Below are 26,642 nucleotides of genomic sequence, written 5' to 3' on the forward strand. Positions count from 1 at the left end.
GGGCCAAGTGGCACAGCTGCAGCCTGCCAACTCCGGAGCTGCAGTTGCTTTGGAGACTCGGGGGAGAGCAGGGTGGCCAGAAGTGGAGAGACACTGGCCCCACCTCTTCCCTTCTGGCTCTGCTGGCTGTGCTGCCTCTCCTTGCTCCCTCTGTTGGGGGGGAGCGGCTGTGTCCCACTTCTCCCTCTCTATGCCTGTTTATAAGCCACACCCCTTCTCTGGTACGTCCCTTTTTTACTAAAAAAATTCGGCTTATGAACGAGTATATATGGTACTACTTCACACAACACACACTCAGTCTGTGGAACTCTCTGCCAGGGGATGTTGTGAAGGCCAAAAATATAACAGGGTATATAACTAGATAAGTTCATTGAGGATAGTTCCATCAATGGCTATTAGCCAGGATGGGCAGAGATGCACCACCATGCTCTGAGTGTCCCTAGCCTCTGTTTGCCAGAAACTGGGAGTGGGCGATAGGGAATGGATCACCTGATAATTTCCTTGTTCTGTTCATGCTCTCTAAAGCACCTGGCCCTGGCCACTGTCAGAAGACTGGATACTGGGCTAGATGGACCACTGGTCTGACCCAGTATGGTTGTTCTTATGTTCGTCCAGTGGACCCACTGATTTTTTGCCCCACTCTTCATTATTTACCACTTCCCCAATTTTTGTGTCATCTGCAAGATTTTGGTTTTTTCTGAGTCACTGATAAAAATGTTAGATAGCAGAGGGCCAAGAACCAGTCACATATTCTCAGATTGTAAAATGTAATTGTAAATGGGGAATCATCACTGTCCATCAGTTTTTAATCCATTTGATTTGGGCTATGTTGATACTGACTGAGCTTCAACATACTCAAGTGTAATTTCTTTTAACCATATTTCTAGTATATGGTGGGCAGAGTTAATTACACTATATCTTTATAATTGGTTATTTCATAGAAAATGTATGCAAACTAAGGGCCTGATCCTGCATTATGATGCACACAGGCAGATCTCTGTGCCTGCGTGGGGGCCTCTTTGACAGATGTTTCATAGGTATATATTACATGCCCTCCTAAGACTCTTACAAATGTAAGATGGTAATTGCTCTCAATGAGAACAATTTTTAAATAAATAAATGTTTGATTTATTAGATCTATCATTTAGCTTGCTGCCGTATCGCACACACAAGAAGACCCCAGTTTTGCCAAGACTTACGCATGTGCTTAAACTAACACACTGTGAATAGTCACACTGAAGCCAATGGTACTATTCACAGTATGTCAGTTTAAGCTCCAAATGAGAGTCTTTGCAGGACTGGGGTTGAAGTGACTTCAGTGGGGCTTCGTGAGGATGCAGGGTTCACCCACACACATTACAATATAAGATCAGTGCCTAAGAAAGCAACTGGAATAAGGATGGTTTCTCTCTTTGGGATCTACTACTTCAAAGTGTAATCTAAGTGCAGCTACTCCTAGGAGGCAGTTACCTGCCATAGCTTCAGTTTTGACTGTTTCACTCCATTTCTAGTTTCCTGGACTTCCGAGCAATATCTGAATTATTGCATTTCCTCAAGCTAAAGTAAAGTTGACTAATTTTTCTTGGTGTATCATAAGTCATAGCTATTAGAAGTGGTAAAGTCTTATTTAGTCATTTAGACCCGTCTCCTTTTCCATGCAGGACTATTTTCCATTGTATATTATCCAGTGCTTTGTCCACTTCACTTACAAATTATTCAAGGAATGGTTCTTTCATCAATACCTTTGGAAGTGTGCCAACAAAATGAAGAGACAACATAGGACGAGGGGCTGTGTTATAACGTTTTTCACTCGTATTTTATGGTTTTTATATTTAAATGGATCCTATCAACGTGAAACTCACATTTCCCTGCAACAAAACTTCTCTCTCTTTTACTTACAAATAGCACCTAAGATTGCTAGAACTGAAAAAGTACTTTTTGCTATTTTTGTTTGTTTTCTTTGTGTATTTTATAGTGCTTTCTCCCCCTTGATATGAAGACCCTTGTATACAGAGCAAGGGAGCAGAAAACTGTTTCATATAAAAAAAATTAAAGATTTTTTTAAAATTTCAAAGCATATTATTTAAAGCATGATTTTTCAGAAACTAGAGTTTTCTGAAAACAGTTTCAAAAATTGTGTGCCTTTCAAGTATATTACACTGTAAAGTTAGAAAATAGTAGCTAACTACGTATCAGCACTTCAGCATAAGCCTCTGAAGTGTCAATAATGAATTTGAATGAATTGTACCTGTAGGAGTAATTCGCCATGTGGGAGATGCCTTGAAAGATCATTCTTCCAAGTCCAGAGGACGAATCTGTGCCATAGGAATTGCACCGTGGGGCATTGTGGAAAATAAGGAGGATCTGATTGGGAAAGATGTAAGTCTCTACTGTAAGAAAACTCTCATAGTGGGATATCAACTGTGTAACAAAATGCATGCTTCGTCTGTTTGCAGTTCTTGTGTATTTGTGTTTTTCTCTCTTTCCAGAGTATTTCTAGAGCTGAAATTAATGTACATTATTCTAACATTCTCCATCTGATTATGCTCAAAACGTTTTGCTGAGGAAAGGGGGAAGAAGGTAACAGTAGTTGGGCAGGCATGTGGCATCTTCTTCATGTACAACGAGGAAAGGAAGGAGCTGAAGATGATAATTTACCTTTAGTCTCTCAATGGAGACATGAGAGAGGGTATATTTGTCATAAATGTTCTAAGGGTTAATAAATGTTGATTGATTTTAATCTTGAATTCTAGCATATTGCATGTGTCTCTGTGATCTCCAACAGCTACTACTGATGACACAAAGGACAATTCATGCAAGCTATGAAGCATGTTCTGTTTTCAGCACAGTTACAGATATAATTGATGTGTCACAGATAGACAATGCCTGTGTTCGTCTAGGAAACTGGTTACTCTTGAGAACACTTTTTCAGTAAAGATATACTTAAGATGTATTCATTTCACTTGTTGCCATATCAATACAAAATAAGTATAGTATGTGTAGCTAAAAAGGTACTGCTTTAGTGCAAGTAGCAGGGGCCTGTTTTTTTGTGTACTCGAAACTGCTGGGTTCTAACCCCAATGCCATATCCTGAGAGTTTTGTAGACATCCAGGGTGCCCATACGTGGGCAACACAAAGGATTCATTATAGATTGGCACGCAGCTGTTGAATATGAATTACTCGGGGCTCCAGGTTATGCAGAAGAAAATTTTGGCTAATTGGCTGAGGGAATTACACAATACAATGGCTATGGAGAAGGTTTTTAGCACTTGTAAAGGAGCAAGTGAGAGATCCTTTAGTTACTGGCTGGACAGCTAAAGACAGGTTCTTCTTTATTTCAGATTATAAAGGCCTCTATTACTAGATTCTCTTCTTGGTGCGGTATGTCGTTATTTTGAAAATTGTGGCTGTGGGTTTATTACATGGGTATATATAGTAGCAAGTAAAGCCTTTTTTTCATCTTTATGCACATATCCCTCTGACAGGTGTCAAGAGTTTACCAAACAATGTCAAACCCTCTAAGTAAGCTCTGTGTGCTCAACAGTTCTCATACACACTTCATCTTAGCGGACAACGGCACACTTGGTAAATATGGAGCTGAAGTTAAGTTGCGACGTCAACTGGAAAAACACATCTCCCTTCAGAAAATTAACACACGTAAGTTCAATGGGAGATTTTAGACAAACTGTGAACATTAATATCTTGAACGAAGTGGATTTTCAAAAAAAATTATTCTTGTTGAACTGAAATTTAGATTTTATTGTGCTGGTTGTTGACCAGAGACTGAAACTTGATCAGATCAGTGTAACTGGAACAAAAACATGTGCTGCTTGATTACTAACACAGAAGGCTTGAATCTAACAGGATGGGAAATATAGAAGAGTAAGGATCAGAAAAGGAGGAAGGGAAGGTGAGGAATAATAGAGAGAAGGAAATTCAATGACACTAGACTTTCAGTGAGAGAGATTCATGAAGGAAAAGAAAGATAAAGATATTTTGTGTACTTCAAGCCAATGTTCAGAGGCCTCACTGAATACACTCTAGGGAATAATGCTTCATCTAATTTCTTTTAACCAGTATTCTGTGAATCTCTGTGGTTCCTGTTTCCAAGAGTGTGCGCTAACATTTTTTATTTCTCTCTATTTGGGTTTGTATCCCCTGAGTTTCGCTTTGAATTTCACAGTCAAAATTCTGCAACTCTTCTGATGAATCTAACCAGAGATTTGGATTTTTAATGAATCTCTAACCTAGACAAATCTCATCTAATTTAAGGGTTTCACATGTAAAGTTTCATGCAGATCTACTGTTTACTTCTTCCCCATTATCCATTTCTAAATCATTTATCAGATGCATTTTGTGTGATTTCTCTCAAAACTTGATCAGTGATTTCTTTCTCCATTGAACCTTCTGTAATATCCTGATCTGGAAAAAAATTATAAAAAAGTAAATAGATAAATGAGAGAGATGGCTGGGCTGGTTTTCCTGTGGTTGCCCAGCTGTAATTATTTTTATTCTAAATAATGCATAGTTATTGAATAATGTCTCAAAACAGGAGGCCAATTTGAGAATCTGCAACTGAGACAAGGGCAAAACGAAAACTATATTCATTAACATGTCAGCTTTAAAAATTTTCTGCTGCCTCTTCAGACATATCATTGAAGTTTGAGTCTCTTGAGCTTATTATCAGAGGACTGGAAGTGGGCACACTTTAAAAATAACAATTAAAAACGTTAATTAGATCTCCTGAGTTTCAGAATTTGGCATTCACCAGGTATGCATTCCTAAACTTTGGCAGGAATAACTAGGCTTGAAAATACTCCATGTTATCTAATAAATATTAATAGTCATTGATTTTTCCCCCTCACTCAAAAATCAATGGGAGGAGAAACAGCATCATTAATAATTTACTGTACTTTTTAAATAGTCTATGATCTTGCTTGGTGGGGGGGTGGGGATATGAGGTAGGTGAGAGAGAGAAGTTAATATGAAATAATGTTTTTTAGAACCCTGCCTGGATACAAAATTTGTATCTGCATCCGATCCATGGATATAAAGTGGATATCCACAGATTTGCAGGGCTCTAATTATTTTCTCTTTTTGACACCCCCTGATTTCATGAAGGTCTTATGAAATATTTGAAACCTTTGTAAAACCAGGGTTTTGTAAAAATAAACTTTGGTTTTCATGTGAATTTCAGAGAACATGGAGATTTGGGGTCAGAAAATCTGGTTTTACGTAAGTAATATGATTTTTATTTTTGAAACTGTTAGGAATCAACTTCAGCCAGTGGGCCAATTTGTTCTCTCAGTTGCAACCACATACCTAGTGCTTTTACAGTGCTGTAACTGAGAAAAGAATTTGGCCCATTACTTTTCAAATCAACAATAATTAGTATATGTAAAGGGGGCTTTTTAATTTCAAGATTGAAAAAATAAAGTGATTATTTAAAAAAAATCATTAAAAATAAAATCTTTCCTATAGCTGAAATAAATCTTAACATTTTAGTGCCTCAGGTAATGATTATCCTAGGGAGCTTTCAGTGGCTGTTATTTCTTAAATAAGAGGAAATCAATTCAAAATAGCAGTGGCATAGGGACTGATAGCAGCTACTAATTGGGGTTTTTAAATGGTCTTAAAAAAGCAGAAGAACATAACAGAGTGTCAGGTAAAGGCTAAAGCACCTTTGTTTTATACACTTCTGGAGTTTGGTTTTCTTCCTTTCTTGTTTAATTGGTGTTTGGTCATTTCACCATCAATAAAACTAAAGATGGGAATCTGAGAAAGTACAGGAGTTAACAACATGAGGGAAGCCTCAATCCAGTTACTAGTGGCCACATCATTTAAAAAATAAAAGTCACTCCAAGTGGCACTATTTGGCACCCTTGTTGGACGTCTAAGCAGGGATGTGAAAGGCTCAAAGGTAGTCATCAATGGCTCCATGTCCAGTGGGCAGCCGGTATCAAGCGGCATGCCCCAAGGCTCAGTCCTGGGGCCAGTTTTGTTCAATATCTTCATTAATGATCTGGAGGATGGCGTGGACAGCACCCTCAGCAAGTTCGCAGATGACACTAAACTGGGAGGAGTGTAGATAACGCTGGAGGGTAGAAATAGGATACAGAGAGACCTAGACAAATTAGAGGATTGAGCCAAAAGAAATCTGATGAGATTCAACAAGGACAAGTGTAGAGTCCTGCACTTAGGACAAAGAATCCCATGTACTGCTACAGATAGGGACCGAATGGCTAGGCAGCAGTTCTTCAGAAAAGACCTAGGGGTTACAGTGGATGAGAAGCTGCACATGAGTCAACAGTGTGCCCTTGTTGCCAAGAAGGCTAACAGCATTTTGAGCTGTATAAGTAGGAGCATTGCCAGAAGATCGAGGGACGTGATCATTCCCCTCTATTCTGCATTGGTGAGGCCTCATCTGGAGTACTGTGTCCAGTTTTGGGCCCCACACTACAAGAAGGAAGTGGAAAAATTGGAAAGAGTCCAGCGGAGGGCAACAAAAATGATTAGGGGGCTGGATCACATGACTTACGAGGAGAGGCTGAGGGAACTGGGATTGTTTAGTCTGCAGAAGAGAAGAATGAGGAGGGATTTGATAGCTGCTTTCAACTACCTGAAAGAGGGTTCCAAAGAGGATGGATCTAGACTGTTCTCAGTGGTAGCAGATGACAGAACAAGGAGTAATGGTCTCAAGTTGCAGTAGGGGAGGTTTAGGTTTGATATTAGGAAAAAAATTTCACTAGGAGGGTGGTGAAGCATTGGATTGGGTTACTTAGGGAGGTGGTGGAATCTCCTTGGTTTGAGGTTTTTAAGGTCAGGCTTGACAAAGCCCTGGCTGGGATGATTTAGTTGGGGATTGGTCCTGCTTTCAGGGCTACTGGGGGGTGGGGGGAAGTGGGGCAATTTGCCCCAGGTCCCGCAGGGGCCCCTGTGAGAATATAGTATTCTATAGTATTGCAACTTTTTTTATGGGAGGGGCCTCCAAAATTGCTTTACCCCAGGCCCCCTGAATCCTCTGGGCAGCCCTGCCTGCTTTGAGCAGGGGGTTGGACTAGATGATCTCTTGAGGTCTCTTCCAACCCTGATATTCTATGATTCTATGATTCAATGGGCACAAAGGCTGAACCAATCTCTGGGATCCCTCCAGATCAGATATAGGACGCATTGGCTGGACAGTGTGGGGAGACTTGACCTACCGCTGCCCATGCTGTGCCTGTTCTGCAGAGAGATGAATTAAATATGCAGGGTTGCTGTTGTGGTACCTTCCACAGTTTCTCAGTGAACTTTTTAAAAAAACAGACAACCTCTTTATGAAAAGTTGATCATTTTACAGAATTAAGAACTTGATCCAAATGCTTATGGGTAGTGAAATCAGACAGTTTGCACCTAATACTTTTTGCCTTGCATTTTCCTGAGTTGTAAGTGATCAAGTGACCAAGACTCCAGAGACCATGTGACCTGTGGGCTTCCCTTTGTCATCCTATGCCTGGAGTTCATAGTGGGGCAGGGACAGCAAAGGGATGCTCAGTTGTCGTCTCTTACATCGGCCAGCCATTTCAACCTAATGATAAAGAGAGCAAATTAATGCTTCTATCTGAAGAGAGAGCATAGATGGATGTCATGTTGAGGATGACATGGTGTATAAGTACCAAACTAGGCAAAAGTAGCAAGGAGACAATAGCCTGGAGCCATCAGAATATTAATTGGGGTAATAAGGTATTAGAGTTAGTATACTTCAAGGGTCGGCAACCTTTCAGAAGTGATGTGCCGAGTCTTCATTTGTTCACTCTAATTTAAGGTTTTGTGTGCCAGTAATACATTTTAACGTTTTTAGAAGGTCTCTTTCTATAAGTCTATAATATGTAACTAAACTATTGTTGTATGTAAAGTAAATAAGGTTTTTAACATGTTTTAAAAGCTTCATTTAAAATTAAATTAAAATGCAGAGTCCCCTGGACTGGTGGCCAGGACCTGGGCAATGCGAGTGCCACTGAAAACCAGCTCGTGTGCCACCTTTGGCACCCGTACCATAGGTTGCCTACCCCAGTATAGTTGATCTAGCTACAGATGGACTCTAACAAAATTCCCATGCAATTGAGATTGCAAAATGGATCACTTAATGCATGTCTGAATAAATAGACAGTAAGTACAGTACCGAAGAAAGTTGGCTGGGAGACATTTTGCTTGCTTGCTTTTGGGGCTGTGGAGAAACATAGGCGATATCTTTCACGCCATCACCCAATCATGCGCACCCTCCATTTCTTTTCCTGAAGCTTCCTCGCTGCTCTGGTTCACTGGGAAGCCATAACACAGAATTCACACACGTTCACACCATTCCACCTCTTTGAAACAAACCCAGTACCGTTACTGGTGTTTAATGACACACCTGTTTCTTTTACAGGTCTGGGACAAGGTGTGCCCGTGGTTGGGCTCATAGTTGAAGGGGGTCCCAATGTGATCTCTATTGTCCTGGAATGCCTGCGAGAAGAGCCCCCTCTGCCCGTTGTGATCTGTGATGGCAGTGGACGAGCATCTGACATTCTGTCTTTTGCACATAAATATTCTGAAGAAGGGGGGTAAGATTTTTAGGATCATTACAAAGGTTGTGGATAGATCAGGGCATTGGTGGTATGATACTACCCAGTTTGCCTCTATGTTGCCAGTAGAGGTGGATGAAAATTTTGAAATTTTGACACAAGCTTTCGTTCAAGTTACAAAATTGAATTTTAAAAACAAAAAGTATAAAATGTTCACGAGAATGTCCTGTTTTAATTCACCAACACATTTCTCTGTTTTCCCGTCTTCATCATCTTTCTAGTCTTCTCTAGTGTATTCAAATTTAATTGAAATAACTTATCAGAAATCAGTCTGTTTGATAGCTCACTGCTGCATGGCTGTCTATTGCAGTATGCATGACGCTATATCCAATTTCCCTATCAGATGATGATGAGATAATTGCATTGTTTGATGATGAGGAATCTTTGGAGTCTCTGCTTTCAGATTAGAGAGAGCAATTTTCTGATGAGCTCTTAATTTATCTATATTTTGTAGCTTCAGCAGTTTCGCTGCTCTGAATGTCTGTTGGTAATATTTGCCATCTTCTTGAAGTAAATGTTTTATGAAGAATCCAGTGAAGGTTGGAGGGCTCACGTCTCGTGTTACTTTCACAGACCCAAATCAAATCATTTAAACATTGCTGAAACTTTTTCAACTTCTTTAAGTATACTTTTCTTTAGACGTCATATTTTTAAATATTCTGTATGAGCTTCCAGGCTCCCCTTGACAAGAACTCAATTCATAGTCCACTTACAAATACAGTACTACCCAGTAGCATAACCCAATACGCCCATCCCACTATCCCCAAAATCCCATTCCTTCAGCTTTAGAGAAAAGCATTTGCAGTATTTTAAGGTGAAATTAGTGGTCTTGTAAAATGTCCTCTGGAGACAGAATTCCTTGGTTGATCCTCACATAGAGGTACAAAACATGTAGCTGCAGTGGCTATCTCTGTGAATGAAAAGATGGTTCAGTCACCTAGCCGTTCAGTTTTTGGCTCCTGTGTTAAGATTTTCAGACATGCATATGGGAACCAATTTTGGTATTGATCTCATGAGAGTACTGCTAACTCTTTTCATTAGTCCCATAATCTTATATCATAAAATAGGAAGATCCTGGATAAATTATATATTCTCAAAACAAAGAAACTGGACTGATGTAAAAATTCTTGTTGTTTTTTGTTTTAATGACGGAGTGTAATTTATATTATTTTTAGGTATTTTCTCTTTTTTTTTTCTGTTAGGATAATAAGTGAATCCCTCAGGGACCAGCTTCTAGTTACCATTCAAAAAACCTTCAACTATAACCGGAACCAAGCCCATCAGCTGTTTGTCATTCTCATGGAATGTATGAAAAAGAAGGAACTTGTAAGTGCCATAACATTCATTCACAAATGCCTTAACCTTAGTACAACCCTACCCTTCCTTTCAAATGCCATTTACATATTGTTATTATTTGTCTTTCATTCGCAGAGTGCCAGAAATGTACACAATGATTCACAAATATAGACTAAGGCAAGATCACTCCCATCCCAAACAAGTTCCAACTTAATGGCCAGTTTCCCATTTAGAGGAATGGAAACATTCCAATGGACTTCAGTGGGACAGATTTGGGCCCTAAAATAGACATGATGGGAGGATCAAGTGCAGAAGGTAGTGAAAAGATAATTGGAGGAAGGATTCCCGGAAGAAGTGATTTTAGTCTTTTGTCTTGCATCCTTTTACAATTGACTTGTCTTTTTTAAGTCCTGGGGAAAAAATTGTTTTTAATGTTCTTAAGCATCAATGTCATTCCTGATCCATGCTTGCCATGACAGTATTATCCACATCATTGAGTCACGCGCCTTCAAGTCCCACCAGGGGAGAAACTCACTTGTAAGGAAAAGAAAATTGTCTAGGATTCATAAATGTATTCATCCATCATCAATCAATAGTACTTGTACTTATGGGGTTATAGTCTGTTGTTTTTAGCATGCAAAGGGTACCAATGAATGTTTCCACTTGGTTAATTGCAGCTGTGGAATTTTTTTCATATTTTCATTGTATGAGTATATCCTCCCTTGTGTCAAGGGGTAGATTTCCAGTTAATTCTTTTGGGCTGCAAATCTGAAGCAGCCATTTTCAAATAGCAATGACATTTTAACAGCTTTGTTTTTAACAGCAGTTTCAACTGGCTAAGTCTAGCTTTTTCCATTTTCAGTGTTGTTTTTTCTTTTCTAAATGCTGGTTATTTTTAGAGGTGGGAGTGGGATTGAAATACCAAACCCCTCTTTCCTAACTGCAGTAACTAGGTGTGCCACAATTTTTAGTACGAACTTGAGGACAATTGCCTTATCTCTGCTATACCTGATTCTGTCCCTAGTGAAGCGATGCCACATCTCCATGAAATAGACTGAGGGGAGGTAACTAGGCTGAGCACTAGATAGAAAGAGGTGCAGCTCTTTTCTTGCAGGAAGAGAACATCTCCTATCCCTTTATTTCCCTCCTCTATTTCTTCTTCCAAATGCTTCCTGCTTCTTAGGACTAGATGTCCCAATCCCTGCCTGCCAAGGGAATGTGGGACCTTATTCCCTATTTCAGGATCCTCTGAGCCTGGAATAAGGAATAAGGCTCAGGGCATGGTCTGAAGAGAGGCCCCAAAGGGCAGAAGCTCCTTTTTTATTTGTTGGGACTTTTTAGTTAGGATTTCTTGGCTGTGATTTGGCCGGAGGGGTAAGAAACCCCTCTGGAACTGGCTAGCGTGTGAGCTGATACCCACCTTGGGAAGGGAAAATGAGGCAAGGAGCAGGAGTGGAATACTACGCCAGCAGGAGGCACTATAGGACAGCCACACACCATGACAGTCTGATCTCTGTGAACAAGTTGACCCAGCTCCTCAAAGATATTAAGGTGCCTAATTCCCATTGAAATAATTTAAATCCATGGGATTTAGGCACTTAAATACCTTTGAGAGGTGGGACTATAGTTCCCCCTCATAACATGGCACTGTACACTGAGAAGTGTCAGGGAAAAGAAAGTATATTCATGTTTTGTTTTTTTCCCACATAGTTATGTGATATCTGCAGCAGTTTGCATTTCCAGAATGGGATCTGATTCTTGCAGATTAAATGAACAAAGATGTTTTAACCCAAGTCTAAATACTCAAGTTTATGCTTAAGGCCCAGTTCATCCACAATAAAGGGAGTACGCATGGAGGGAGGTGCTACTTCTTGTGTGTAAGAGCAGCAGATTCCAGCTCCTGCTTCTTACTCATGCATACTCCACTGACTCTCAATGGCAGTTTTAACTGAATAAGATCCAAGTTAAGGACTTCAGAATTTGGTCCAATGAATGTGTGATGCTAGTGAAAGATTCCATTGGGTCAGTTCTTCCCTCAGTTCTGTTAATGCTGGCCTCATTATGATCTATAAGAGCTGCATCAGTTTAAATGAGCCATTTATGTCTGTCCATCTCTAACTGATGTCTGGACAGTGTTATATGGTTAGCATGATAAAGCCATGATTTCAGGCCTGATTGCAGGTAAAATGTACAGAACTCCACCCAACACCATTAATATGAACCTGCATCCAAAGATTCCATCAGGAAATATTCTCAAAATCCTCAAGTTACATATGCTAGTCTGGAAGGCATTGTCTTTTATTGTAGAATCTGACTCCGGCAGTCAAAGCATCAATCAAAGAATGATTTTTCATAGCCTTTTGCTGCCAAAACAAAATTTAGTAAGTTACAGAATGAGCATTCAGCAATTAGGGTAAATAATGGGAGTTATGAGACCAATTTTATCAGCTTAAATATTAATCCTGATGTCCCACTTTGGGGATAAAGAGCAGCAAACAGAACATCCAGAAATCCAGTTAATCAAATCTTTTCCATCAAATCAACTCTGAGTCTCAGCAGCCTCCAACTCTTTCCCCTTCTTCTGTCGTATTCTTCTCTGTAAAAGTATTAAAAAGAAGCTGGTAAAGAGCTAGAAATCATAAAATAGAGAATGAATTTTAGAGACTTTCACTATTTTTCTAGTCCTGTGATGAGCTGGATATTAGTATTTAAATATCTGATATTTTTCTCCAGATCCAAACGTTAGGTAAAAATCTTGGCTAATGTATGATGTTCACAACACCACTGAATATCTTATACACTCAGTAACAGCAGTGTTAACGTGAACCCATCTTCTGGCAGCCCAGAGCACAAACAATCTCTTCAGTGGGCTGGGTTGATGGGGTCCTGGCTGGGTCAAAAAGCCACAGTGTGCACAAAAAACAACCAGTCCACACCCCAATCTCCAAAGCCACTCTCTGCTCCAGTTGAGAAGCTCAGCAGAGCAGGCTGGCTGTGGGTTTTGTGGGGAGACAGTATTAGGATAGATACCTCTGACCAATACTTATAATGTTGGGGGGGGAGCTTTCGGAGAGGTGCTTATTTGCTGACCTCTTGTAGAATCTGGCCATTTGTCATTGAGCATCCACAGTCTTGGCACAAGTCGCAGACTCTTCATTCTAATAGTTACCTCAGTTGGCCAGGAGGTACTAACATCAATTCCCACAAATTTCAAGATAAGAATTAAGCCCTTCAATGCCAGTCTGTAATTCCCTGCCTGTTTAGTGTCATAGTGGCCTCCTGTTTTTGCCAAATGTTCTTTTCCTTCCTTGACTTCCAATAATTTTTTTTTTGGAGGTACATCAGAAGGTGACATCATTCCTAGTGTAGAACTCCCATTGGTACTCTGGGGAGTTCAGCATTTGCATCAAGGAAAAACGATGCAATTTCAAATTTAGCTCCATTCCTTAGATTTTTATGCTTTTTAGTTCTCAAACCCTAGTTTCCTAAATAAAGGCCCAGTCCTGTGATTCTTATGCAATTTTTACTCAATCCTTACTCTAAGGACCGAACAGAAACTGAAGTAAGGTTCCAAGGATTGTGACATAATGGCCAACATTGGTATGGTGGGTCCCATGCTTTTCTTGGTAGGGAGGCTAGGATGCCACCCTTTACCCGTGCTCTTGGGGTGTCAAGGGCCCCGCTAGTGGCCCAGGAAGGTGGTAGAGGAGGGAAGCGGAGAGAAGGGGTCTGGGTTTGCTCCTCACTCTGAGCCCAAGCCCCTCTCAAACCCTGTGGATTTCTTACCCTCTTCCCCCTTGGGTAGAGTTACCCTTCGTCCTTGACATGAGGAGAAGGGGTCTCTCTGCTCTGCTGGGGCAGGGTCTCTCTTCCTCTGGTTCTCTGGTCTTTCAATTTTCAGCAACATGCCTCCAAACTCCAGTCCTGTATCCTTCCTCACTCTGCCCTGTCTTCCTGAAGCACAGATTTTTTATTAGGTTCCTGGCATGGCCTTAATTGGCCACAGGTGCTCCAATTAACCTGTAATAACTTTCCCTAGTCTACAAGACCAGGACCTTACTGTGCTTTGTACATTGTACATACATATAATAAGAAAGATGCCCCCTGCCCCAGGGAGCTTACAGTCTAGTAGATGCCCTGTTTGAGTTGGGCGAATTGTTTACTTTCTCTGTGTTCAATCCCCATCTGTAAAATAGGAACTGTAGTATTTCCTGTCCTCCCGCCCTACTGTCTGCCTTGTCTATTTAGATTGCAATCTCCTTGGGACAGAGACTGTTCCTTATTACATTTGTGTACAGCACCTAGAACAATGGGACCCCAATCTTGTCTGAGTTCTCTAGGTGCTATTCTAAAACTTATTTTAATAATTATTCTAATACTAATTCTAATAATGCATAACAATCACTAATGCACAAAGTTATTTACCAGACTATTCTTCTAATCTAGTTATTTATATTGGGCAATCATAAAGAAACATAAATCAGCGCATCTGCCTTACAGCATATAGATGTACTTTTCAAAAGGCCAATATGAATATATTAAAACTCACTCAAGTATGCAAAAGCGAAGCATCTTTAGATATTCTAGGGTAACATAAAAATGATACAAAGTAAAGGACATTTACAGGTATAAGGCACTCTAGTCTCAGAATCAGTGACACACTATAGGATACCTTCATTGAAAGCTAGATATTTATATCCATTTTACTCTCTAGTTCTCTGCCACAGAAGTAGTATTTTCTAACTGAGCAAAACATTTATTAATACTTGCAGCACTGGCTATACAGAAAGTCAGTGTTCCTAAGTTCCTTCATCACATTTTTTTTTCAAATCCAGATCAAGTTTGCATAGAATGTGAGTGTCAGATCATTCTTTTTACAGTAACTGTGCTTAATAAAATACATTGTGAAGCCCATTGTGCTTTCTAGGTTCAGCCCTGCAAGATGCTGTGCACTCTGGCCCTGATCCAGCAAAGCACTTCAGCACATGTTTAACTTCAAGCATCTAAATAGTCCCTTTGACTTTAGTGGACTACTCCTGGACTAAAGTGCTTGGCTGGATCAAGGCCAAAATTCTCAGTATCTGGCAGGTTTGAGCCCTCTGTTTCTAATGACACTAAGCTGATGGAGTCAGAAGAAATCTTACCTTTCTTATAGTGATTTGGCACTTCTTTTCTAATGCCAACCAGAACCCAGGACAGTCGCAAATATGAAAAATAATGGGGCAAAAACTTAAATAGGCTTTTTTTTCCCAAACATTTTTTTGATGAGGTTCTGATTTAAGGTTCAGATTGGTTCCCGTTTTAGCCACTTGTCCCTTTGAAAAGGGGCTGTGAACAACTGCCTTGGCAGTGCTTGTGGGAACACAGGGAGTGTTCTTTTTGTGAGCATGCAAGGGCATAATGCACACCAAGGAAGTGGGAGGAGGACAGCAGAGTTTGTTTGGTGTAAAGTGGGGTAGCACATGGTACCATCCAAAGGGTGTACTCTCCAGTCATATGCTTTGGGCAGGAATTGTGCTGCCAGAGGCAAATGCCTCCTGCAGCTTACCACCCCCCCCAACATAGGTCACTGACTGTATGTGCAAGTCACACCCACACCTACCTGCTTGATGAAAGAGGGGTGTTTTGAGAGGTGAAGCACAGGAAAGCAGGTTTGCAGAAAAATGTCTCAATGAACTTGCTTTGTTAAAGCACTATTGTGCATTTTTAACTCAGTAGATTTGAATCACTAATAAGCAACTGAACCAAACATCAATATAAATATTCAGTTTTGTGTACAAGAGAGTTGCCTCCAAGGTTCATCTAGGATTGTACTTTTTGTCAATGTATTACTTAACTTGTCTCTCAAACTTGTGTGAATGTTAAATTTAGTCAAAGAAATGCCATAATGGTTATTTCAGATATAAGCGGGCAATTCGTAATACTGTAAAATACTAGAGATGGATGGAAAACTAAATAAAATTGGCACAGTAATTTTGTCCTGTGTTTTTTGTCAAAATCTATCAGTGGAAAAATTTCATCAAAATTTAAAAGCTTGATTTTTTATTTTTACTAGTTGTGTAGCCAGTCAAAGAACAGGACAAAGATATGAAAGTTTTCATCCCTTTTTATTTGTCAAAATTAGAAATTTTAATGAAAAATGTAATTGAAATTGCAAATTTTGAAAATTTTCAAACAATATAGAAAAATACACAATTTATCTCTTTTCTTTTCTCTCTCTTGTTCTTTCCCTTAAGCTATGTCAACACTGGAAATTCAATGACAAAACTTTTGTCTTTCAGAGGTGTTAAATACCCCCCAGAAAGACAAAAGTTTTGCTACGACAAGTGCCAGTGTGAACAGCGCATTGTCTGCAGGAGAACCAACGAACAGCAGCTACACTGCATGACATTTAGCGGCACAGCTGTACCAACACAGCCCTTTTGCTAAAAGCTGTGGAGTATAGACATAGCCTTATCCTCTTTCTTTCTTTTGTTCTAAGTTATGTTCCTGAGTTAATTGTGTGTTTGGTTTTACTCTGTCCTATAGATAACCGTGTTCCGTATGGGTTCTGAAGGACAACAGGACATTGAGATGTCTATTTTAACTGCTCTACTTAAAGGTGAGTTTTTATGCAGGCAAAAAATAAGGATGAACAAACCAACTTGGAAAAAAAAAAACACCAAAATAAACACTTGCTCTGTGTGGTTCATTCTAAATACCAAAACTGTTGTCTGTTCTGTTCTTATCAGTTCAGATTAGTAACCTCAAAGCGTTTGGTGTTTTGGGTTCAGGTCTGATAAGATATGAGCCCAATATGTAAGGTCTAGATCTGAACTTTTCCATAGCATTACCCTGAAGTTTCCACAGCTTCCTTCTTCCACTTGGGCAGGAAATATCAGAAGAACCTTTCTCATTTGTGTTTGCAGTGTTGTTGTAGCCATGTTGGTCCCAGTACATTAGAAAGACAAGGTGAGTGAGGTAATATCTTTTATTGGACCAACTTTTGCTGGTGAAAAAGACAAGCTTTCAAGCTACGCAGAGCTCGTCCTCAGGTCTGGCAAAGGTACTCTGAGGGCTTGGCTATACTCAAAACTCCAAAGCGCTGCTTTGGTCGCGGCGCCAGCTGCAGATACTCCACCTCCTCAAGGGGATTAGTTTACAGTGCTGGGAGCCATGCTCCCAGCGCTGGGGCACTGTTTACACTGGCACTTTACAGTGCTGTAACTTGCTGCGCTCAGGGGGGTGTTTTTTCATTGCTTACCTTACCATTGTAAGGTGTGCAGTGTAGACATAGCCTTAGAAGCTTGTCTCTTTCACCAACAGACGTTGGTCCATTAAAAGATTTTACCTCTCCAACCTGTCTCTCTGACCTGTCTCATGGTGTTTCAATACATCCAATTCCCATCCTGGCCAGTGTATGCAAAATGATAAATAACATGGGGAGAGGGAAGCAGTTAACTAGATTTTTTAAACCTCAAAAAAGATGTAGTTCAAGGATTGGCGTGAGGCTTTACAGTCACTTCTAAATGTAATTGGTTTGTCTGTCCAATGAGCTTGTTCTCTCTCTCCCCCCAGTCTAAACCCCCTAACCTTTGTGGCTGAGTCTGTCTTTGTTGGAACAACTGCTGTCATCGAATGTTATGCACTTCGGAAGTTGATATCAGTTGATTACAAAAGAGATTTTAGGTGAAAGATGTAGGGAGAAGAGAAGTATGAGATTAAGGAATCACCAGACCTGTGTTAGAGCATCTGCCAAACTGCTGATTATACTCTGTGAAAGGGAGGGGAGCAGCATTAGGGATAAAGTCAGCAGGGTTTTAGAGAAGGAATAAGCCTTTCAGAGGAGCTGCTTAAGCTCTGATAAACGTCTAGACTCTTAGCAAGGAGGGAAGATTTGTTATGGAGTGGCACTAGCCCCTGAAACCACTCATCCACACTTAGCTTAGCCCCGCAAAATTTGCAAAAATATACCCAAAGTTCAACATAGCAAATGAATAAAATCCCATTTCCTATTCAATCAATCAATTTCCCTTCCTCTCCTAGTAAATTATCTGTACCTTTACATAGGTCCTAATAAAAGTGTTTGGTTTAAAAAATTGTTGTGTGTGAGGTGTAAAGCAGATGGGGGATCATGAGGATGGAGGATGATATGACAATGCAGAATGAGCTGGATCACTCAACTGGCTGGATTAAGGGATCCAGCCAATTCCCCTTGGCCATGTCATTTCCAAACATTCGAACAGTTGAGTTTGGTTTTTGTTGTTGTTTTTAAAGTAAATCTTTGTAAAGAAAATAATGTTGGTTTGGACTGTTAGCTTGATTCCAAAGCGCACACTCAGCCATAATGCTCTTATCACAAAGATTTTTGTTTGTGAGCTAATCTGAACCATTTGAGATTATTTTATCGCTTCTGACAATTATTCTTGAACATTTAAACTACATAATGTGATTTAAACAACATTTACAGAGAATAATATTGTATCACTGTTGCTAAAATAAGTAAGGGACTAAAGTCCATTTCTGTGAACTGCAAGGAACAAGGGAGAATGTTACTGTTCCCAATTTTGAAAGGATTATTGGGCTGAATCCTCAACTGGTGTAAAAAAATCATCGCTCCTTTCATTTCAACATCACTACTCACTGTTAGACCAGCTGAAGATCTAATCTAATCCCCAGAGAATTAAATTACAGTCATGTCTACTCATTTACATGAAGTGTGAAATGCCAAATACTTTTGTTTGCTTAGGTACCAATGCATCTGCACCAGATCAGCTGAGCTTGGCATTGGCCTGGAACCGTGTGGACATTGCACGTAGCCAAATCTTTGTCTTTGGACATCACTGGCCGGTAAAGCTGATTTTCCTACACCAATTAGTTAGCAATAATTTTAAATTAAGTGGCAAATATCCCTTCCTTTGATTTTCTTGGCAATGACAGTAATGTTAAATTCTTTTGGTCTGCATGATGGCCTGATCTGGAATATTCCATATGGACTGTTCATTATAAAGTATCACTAGTCTTACCTTTTCCAAAAAGTTAATAACGATAAAACTCGTGTGCTTTTGAAACGAAAAGTAGCAGCACAAAATTAGCAAATAAATTTATTCAAGATTCTTCTTGAGGCAAGAAATTCAAATAATGGAAATCCTGTGGGGCCTGATTTATGTTGAGTGCATATCTACACCAGAAATTTAAATAGACCTATGTTAGGGCATTGCTCTAACTACACTGACATAAGTCCTATGCTTCTCATGGTTCATGTACACACTGCCATCCTTCTGTTGGTGTGGTGCGTCCACACCAGGAGTGCTTCCATTGACTTAAGAGGGGCAGTGTGGGGGGCTGAGAACCTGGGCTCTCGGCTCCGCTCGCAGCTCCCTGCAGGAAGCCCTGCTGCCCTCCACTCCCTGCACCAGCTCTCGGCTCCCTGCTCCCTGCCACCAGGAGCCCAGCTGCCCCTGCTCCCAGCAGGGAGCTTTGCGCCTGAGGCCAGGCAGCTCCTGGCCTCCCAGAAGGGAGCCAGGAGCGTTGGTGCAACCAGGCTCTGCACAGGCAGCTAGGAGACTCCAGATGGCACCTGGGCTCCCCATTGAGAGCTGGGAGTCTCCAGGCGGCAGCCAGGTTCCAAGCAGAGTGGGCACTGCCCAGCTGGGAGCAAAGCACCCAGAGGGGCAGCCAGGCTCTAGCTGGAGCTCCTCACCCACCCAGCGGTGACAGCTCGGCTTTCAGCTTGGAGGCAGGAAATTGACAAGACTGACAGCCAGCAGCCAATGTAAGTAACTCAGGGTCTACACGAACACTACATCGTTACACCAACATAAGCTCTATGCCTCTCATGGAGGTGGAGTTATTATATTAGTATAATAGGGCACATACATCAGCGGGAGCAAGGCTGTAGTGTGAACACAGACATAATTACATCAACGTAAACTGCCTTCCATCGACCTAATGCTGTAGTGTAGACCAAGCCTCAGGCCTCAGCAGAACCAATCATCACACCCATAGTGAACCGCATGTTCTAGTAATACTACTTAGACTTCAGGCTGCCTGACTGGTGAGTGCAAGCAGGTGGTTAGATGTCTAGCTCTAATAAATTACACAGTAGGGCTGGAAATTAGAAAGGCACCTAGGAGACTCCTTTGAAAATTCCAGTTGGAATTAATAAGACAAAATCATGACCACAAAGAGACAAATGTTGAATATGAGGCCTTAGGATGTGAGATGGTGCAAAATGAATGTAGGAGTGAAATTTTCAGAAGTGCCTAAGGTATTGGAATGGGTCTTGTGCTCCTAAATCATTTTTAAAGTGTGATACTGCGCCTATTGAAGTTAATGGTAAAGCTCCCATTGATTTCAATGGGGTAAGATCAGATACTTGAGTGCTTTTGAAACTTCTACCCTAGAGTCGTTCATGTAATGAAAAAAACCCTAGTTTTAAGTAAGTTTGATGACTGAATATGCTTGTGCATTTTGCTTTACTACATGAACCATCTAGTATCAAATTATTACGAAGTGTTCTGAAGAACCAGGATGAAATAGGCCATAAGAATTAAGTAAGGTTCTTTTTTTTTTTTAATTAGATGTCTTTCTTGAAATGACGTACAATAAAATGGTCAGTAAAATACATCCACACTGTATGCTTCACTGAGATTAATTTAATTTAGAAACTTCAGTCATTAAAAATTTAACCAACAATCCTTCCTGTATACACTATTTTATTCTTTCCCTGTTAGGAATGTGATGTTTCCAATATTCACAGTCCATTAAAAACATTTTCATAAAGAGGATTTAGGGATCCTAAACAATATAAGTATTATTATAAATCAATTTATTTAGAGGAAATGTTGCAATCTCCACATTATTGTGTTTAGATTCAAAAACATCCACAGGCAAACAAAACCTACCACTATTTTGTCCAGTTTCATCTTTGCACTCTTCAACTCTTTGTGGAAATTACATGAGCCAATTACAATTCATTGTCATTTCAAATTAATGAAGATTGCCCTTGATATAGTGTTTGCTGTGAGTTTACAGATCCATTTCTGTCCTGACTTGTAAATGCTTTCATGGTAGGATAGTGTGAGAGGACTTTGTGCAAAAAAGAAAGCTTTGTTAAGCAAATGTGTATAGCCTTGATCCTGCAGTTCTCTGCAGGGCTGCCCAGAGGATTATGGAGGCCTGGGGCAAAGCAAATTAGGAGGCCCCTTCCATAAAAAAAAGTTGCAATACTATAGAATACTATATTCTCATGGGGGCCCCTGCAGGGCCCGGGGCCTGGGGCAAATTGCCCCCCTTTCGCCCCCCCCCCCCGGCAGCCCTGGTTCTCTGCACAATGAACCAATTTGTTGTGGTCTAGCATAAATGTTTGTGTAAGTTTTGTGTGAGGACAAGTTAAGTGCTAGGTGCAGCAGTCCAAACTCTGAGGGGAAGTAGTCTCAACAAATTTCAGCCAAATCTTTTTTTAATTGAAAAATGCACATTTGGTGACATTGAAGCATTTTGTGAATTCAGGTTGGTTTTACCAAATGGTTGGTTTAAGAAAAAAAAAGCAAACACAATTTGAAAAAATTGATTTTTTTCAGTTTGAAATTATTTTTGTTTCAAAATTTTCTTTAATGTTTTTAAAAATTCAAAAACGTTAAATGGTCCAAGCCTAAATGACATGTTTTGTTCCATCTGGAATGAATTTTTTTTCAAATTTTTTAAATTGCTGATTCACTGAAAATTCGGTGTTTGCCCAATTCTAGCCTCAAGGGTGCCTTCCTCCCTTCTCCCAAGAGCACAAGTTAAAATGGAGAAGGGTGTAGTGAAGAATAGGCACATCTCAGGATACGTGAACATTAAGCATGGTCTTAGCACGTAAATGAGCCACTTAACTGCAATCTTCCCTCTTTGGCCTTAGCCCATACGACTGTATAGTCAGCTGATGGCCATATGACATTCTTATTAACACTGTTCCCTTCTGTTCCTTATCTGCTTGTTGCTTTTACTTGGACATTCCACTGTTGCTCTATATATGTTTAAAAAGTGGAAAGAAGGTAAAGTGCCAGGTGCATATTCAGCATCTTACCATACCTCTCCGTTGTACCTTACTTTGAGACATCCACTTGCGTCCCAGACTTAACTACTTACTACAAAAATATGGTGCTGTCCCACTTTGAAATGTTGTTGTTCATATCAGGGATAAAGAATCATGCAAATGATTATGGAATAGGTGCACTCAGGGAATGAATCCCTGCATGAATTTGTTGAGTGTGTGTTCCTCATTTTGGATCTTTCTCCCACATTATGTCCCAATTTGGGTCTTGGTGTTTTGAGAGATTTGCCACTACAGATAAAGATTGTGTACTAGGCGTTGCCTTTTCAACTGTGAATTCTCTACCTATTCCAGCAGCTGGGATCAAATGTGGGATGTCTAGATCATAAAGCATTAGCCTCTATGCTGCCTAAGCTGAAAGTCCCAGCTCTGTTAGCTAAGGCTGTATGAGGCCCATCAATCTCTATATGTGGCCCAGCCACCACTAGAGGGGGACAGCATGCCACACTGAGTGAGGGTAGGTTAATACCACTGTAAAAGAGAGTGGTGGTATTAAGATTCAATAGAACATTCTATTGATGTACAATCCTCCAATTGCCAAAACAATTGACTGTATTATCTTAATATTTGTGCATTATTAAATGTAGCCTTTAGGAAGCCTTACAGTGACTGATGGCACAGCACCTGAGAAGGAAAAGAAATCTCCAGCAGCTCAAACTAAAGCAGGCAGAGGGAAAGGAAAAGGGAAAAAAAAGGGAGGGAAAATGAAAGAAGAGCCAGAAGAAGAAACAGATCCACGGAAGCTTGAACTACTAAACTGGGTAAGGTGAAAGTGGCGTCTTTCTTCCAGTTGCTGCTCTGTTTTTCATCTCATTTGACTCCTCCCTCTAATCTGTTCTTCTCATTTTACATGTGCACACACCCAGCCTACCCCAAAGATAAATCAAAGAATGAGTTACCTTCTACAAGGTCCTAGAAGTGGTGCAAACAGACACATTAATCCCACATGGAATGAAAGGAATTAACTTCTGGTGAGGGACATATTGATGCCTGGAATATTTTGAGGCACAGGAAACCTTTTATGTAGGGCTGTCAAGTGATTACAAAAATTAATGGTGATTAATTGCGTGATTAAAAAAAATTAATTGTGATTAATCGCACTGTTAAACAAGAATAGAATACCATTTATTTAAATACTTTTTGATGTTTTCCACATTTTCAAATATATTGATTACAATTACAAAGTGTTCAGTGCTCACTTTATATTTATTTTTATGACAAATATTTGCACTGTAAAAAACAAAAGAAATAGTATTTTTCAATTCATCTAATACAAGTACTGTAGTGCAATCTCTTTATCATGAAAGATGAATTTACAAATGTAGAATTATGTACAAAAAAATGCATTCAGAAATAAAACTATGTCAAACTTTAGAGCCTACAAGTCCACTCAATCCTACTTCAGCCAATCGCCCAGACAAACAAGTTTATTTACAATTTGCAGGAGATAATGCTGCCCACATCTTGTTTATATGTCACCTGAAAGTGAGAACAGGCATTCGCATGACACTGTTGTAGTCGGCGTCACAAGGTATTTACGTGCCAGATGCGCTAAAGATTCATATGTCCCTTCATGCTTCAACCACCATTCCAGAGGACATGCATCCATGCTGATGACAGGTTCTGCTCAATAACAGTCCAAAGCAGAGTGGCCTGACGCATGTTAATTTTCATCATCTGAGTCAGATGCCAGCAGCAGAAGGTTGATTTTCTTTTTTGGTGGTTCAGGTTCTGTAGTTTCCACATCTGAGTGTTTGGTTTTTTAAGACTTCTGAAAGCATGCTGCACACCTCGTCCCTTTCAGATTTTGGAATGGCACTTCAGATTCTTAAACCTTGGGTCCAGTGCTGTAACTATTTTTAGAAATCTCACATTGGTACCTTCTTTGTATTTTGTCAAATCTGCTATGAAAGTGTTCTTCAAACGAACATGTGCTGGGTCATCACCCGAGACTGCTGTAACATGAAATATATGGCAGAATGTGGGTAAAACAGAAAAGGAGACATCCAATTCTCCCCCAGGGAGTTCAGTCAGAAATTTAATTAACACATTTTTTTAACAAGCATCATCAGCATGGAAGCATGTCTTCTGGAATGGTGACTGAAGCATGAAGGAGCATACAAATGTTTAGCATATCTGATACGTAAATACCTTGCAACGCTGGCTATAAAAGTGCCATGCAAACACCTGTTCTCACTTTCAGGAGACATTGTAAATAAGAAGCAGGCAGCAGTATTTCCCATAAATGTAAACAAACTTTTGTGTCTTAGCGATTGGCTGAACAAGAAATAGGACTGAATGGACTTGTAGGCTCTAAAGTTTTTATCATTTTTACAGTGCAAACATTTGTCATCAAAAATAATATAAAGTGAGCACTGTACACTTCATATTCTGTGTTATAATTGAAATCAATATATTTGAAAAACATAGGAAAACATCCAAAAATATTTAATAAACTTCAATAAGTATTCTATTGTTTAACAGTGCAATTAATCGTGATTAATTTTTTTATTGCAATTAATTTTTTTGAGTTAATTGTGTGAGATAACTGTGATTAATCGACAGCCCTACTTTTATGTATTTTATAGGTGGCTTCATAATTATAGGTAGATTACATATTTCTGTGCAATCTACCTATAGCTAAGGTCACACAAGCATTTCCATTTTAGGTGATAATTTTCTGTTGCTATTAACACTTCAACATTTTCCAGTCCTTTTCCTTCCTGGCTGGAATTTGGCAGGTTTGTTTTCAGTTCAGGAGTGAATTGTTTTGGAAGGTTTGAACCAAAGTGATTAAACCATATTTGGGAACAGAAAGCGTGTGCAAAAATATATATTTTTTCCATTACAAAAAAATGATCAGTGAGGGAGACTTAACATTTTACAGGAAGACAGTTCTTTTATTTTGAATTTCCTATGAGTTTATTTTAATTTTTTTTAAAGTTAAACATTCTGTTGAGTTGTTCCCATGTTTGGCCACATTAAGGGAAGCTCTTGTATATTTTTTGACAAATATTTCCAGCAAATATTCCAGCAAACTTGGGGATTTCTTTTCAGAAGATTGAAGCCAGTGCATATTGCCACTTCTCTCTATTTGAGGCAACAGCTTGTCAATTAAATGGATGCTGCTTATGTGGGTTGTTATGGTACAAAACACTCTTTATGTTTGCGCAGTTCATTCTTTTTAAATTTAACCTGCCCCCATCACACACAGCAAGCAAACCCACCTCTTTATATAATGTGTCATTTCACTTGGTTTAGCTATAAGATACCAAATAAAAAGTACTGAACATTAATCATGTTCCTAAAGGTTTCATTTACTGCTCTCATTACTTCAACATTAAGGACACATCCAAAACAAAAAAAAAACAAAAACCACAACATCTAAACTATACATGGAACAATGACATTTGATGTGTAGATGACTGAACATAGCTTGAAATTCGCATGTGAATTTTTTTTTAATGAACAACCAAAAAACTTCTATTTAGCAGTTGCTGGCACAGCATCTCTGACTTACTTACCCAGGGTTTGCATTGTGTTCTCTGTTCTCAACTTTCAGGTGAATTCCCTGGAGCAGGCTATGCTGGATGCCCTGGTACTGGATCGAGTTGATTTTGTGAAACTCTTGATTGAAAATGGAGTGAACATGCAACGCTTCCTCACAATTCCTCGACTAGAAGAGCTTTATAATACTGTGAGTGAGTTGTGATTCTGATATAAACTGCTGCATCTCTCACTGTTGAGTTTAGCATGACACTTTTTCCTTTCTCCCTCCCCCCCCAATAATTGGCACAGAAACTATCCAACTGGTGGTTTCACTTTATACTTCAACTGAAGGGGAAAAAAACTGGGCACACTGACAGTCCATGAAAGGTGCATATCACTAGAGGGAGTCACTGTAATAACTCGTGGCTTCATAATACTTTAAGATACACAGAGTATCTTGACTAAGCCTGGAACAGCTTTTAGACAATCTTATAGTTTCTCATGTAAATATAGTGAAGTATTTTTAAAATGCATATTAAGAACTCTTTAATAATTAGTATTGCCATTAAAACCATAATATCAGCCAATAGCTGTGGCTTTTTACCTACATATTCTTAACTCACTCACTGATGTGTACACAATCTTGTTGACCCTCAGTTAGTTTTCATTTCTTTATCCTTTATTGTTGTTGTAATAATAAAATGCTATATAGAAACTCTCATCCATAAATCCCAAAGCACTTTACACCTGGAGCTGAGTATCATTATTCCCACTTATAGATGGGGAAACCAAGGCACAGAGGCAAAGTGACTTGCCCAAGGTCACTCAGCAGGTCAGTGGCAGAACCAGGAATAAAACTCAGTTCTCCTGAATTCCAGTCTGGTGCACTATCCACTAGGTCATGCTGCCTCTTTTATAACACATAGGCTGCTTGGGACTAGAGTCTCCTTTGCACAATCCCACAGACAGAACACCCCAGTAGATCCTTACTCCTGGGGGAATTCTGCGCCATTGTGCATGTGCAGAATTCATGTGCTGTGCAGAATTTTTTTCCACAAAAATACATTCTTCTGGAAAGGTGCTGCAGTTACTTCTTTCATCCACAAGGGGCTGCTGTGGCCCCAGAATACAGAGCAGCGGTGGCTCCTGGGCAGGAGCAGCTCCAGCTCCGGAT

At 39.8% G+C, this 26,642-nt stretch overlaps 1 protein-coding gene across 3 annotated transcripts in view; it reads left to right on the forward strand.

Annotated features, from left to right (window-relative positions):
* TRPM1 (transient receptor potential cation channel subfamily M member 1) overlaps positions 1–26,642 on the forward strand; it is a 173,301-nt gene that overhangs the window by 97,857 nt on the left and 48,802 nt on the right. For all 3 annotated transcript variants that reach the window (XM_050967894.1, XM_050967896.1, XM_050967895.1), the window contains exons 5-12: positions 2,255–2,379; positions 3,487–3,658; positions 8,409–8,583; positions 9,807–9,930; positions 16,429–16,501; positions 18,629–18,729; positions 22,567–22,740; positions 25,542–25,676. In XM_050967894.1, the coding sequence (XP_050823851.1) occupies positions 2,255–2,379; positions 3,487–3,658; positions 8,409–8,583; positions 9,807–9,930; positions 16,429–16,501; positions 18,629–18,729; positions 22,567–22,740; positions 25,542–25,676 (1,079 nt within the window). The remainder of the gene's footprint in view (positions 1–2,254; positions 2,380–3,486; positions 3,659–8,408; positions 8,584–9,806; positions 9,931–16,428; positions 16,502–18,628; positions 18,730–22,566; positions 22,741–25,541; positions 25,677–26,642) is intronic.

This window comes from Gopherus flavomarginatus, chromosome 9 (genome assembly GCF_025201925.1).
Source record: "Gopherus flavomarginatus isolate rGopFla2 chromosome 9, rGopFla2.mat.asm, whole genome shotgun sequence".
In the NCBI taxonomy this organism is placed as follows: Eukaryota; Metazoa; Chordata; order Testudines; family Testudinidae; genus Gopherus; species Gopherus flavomarginatus.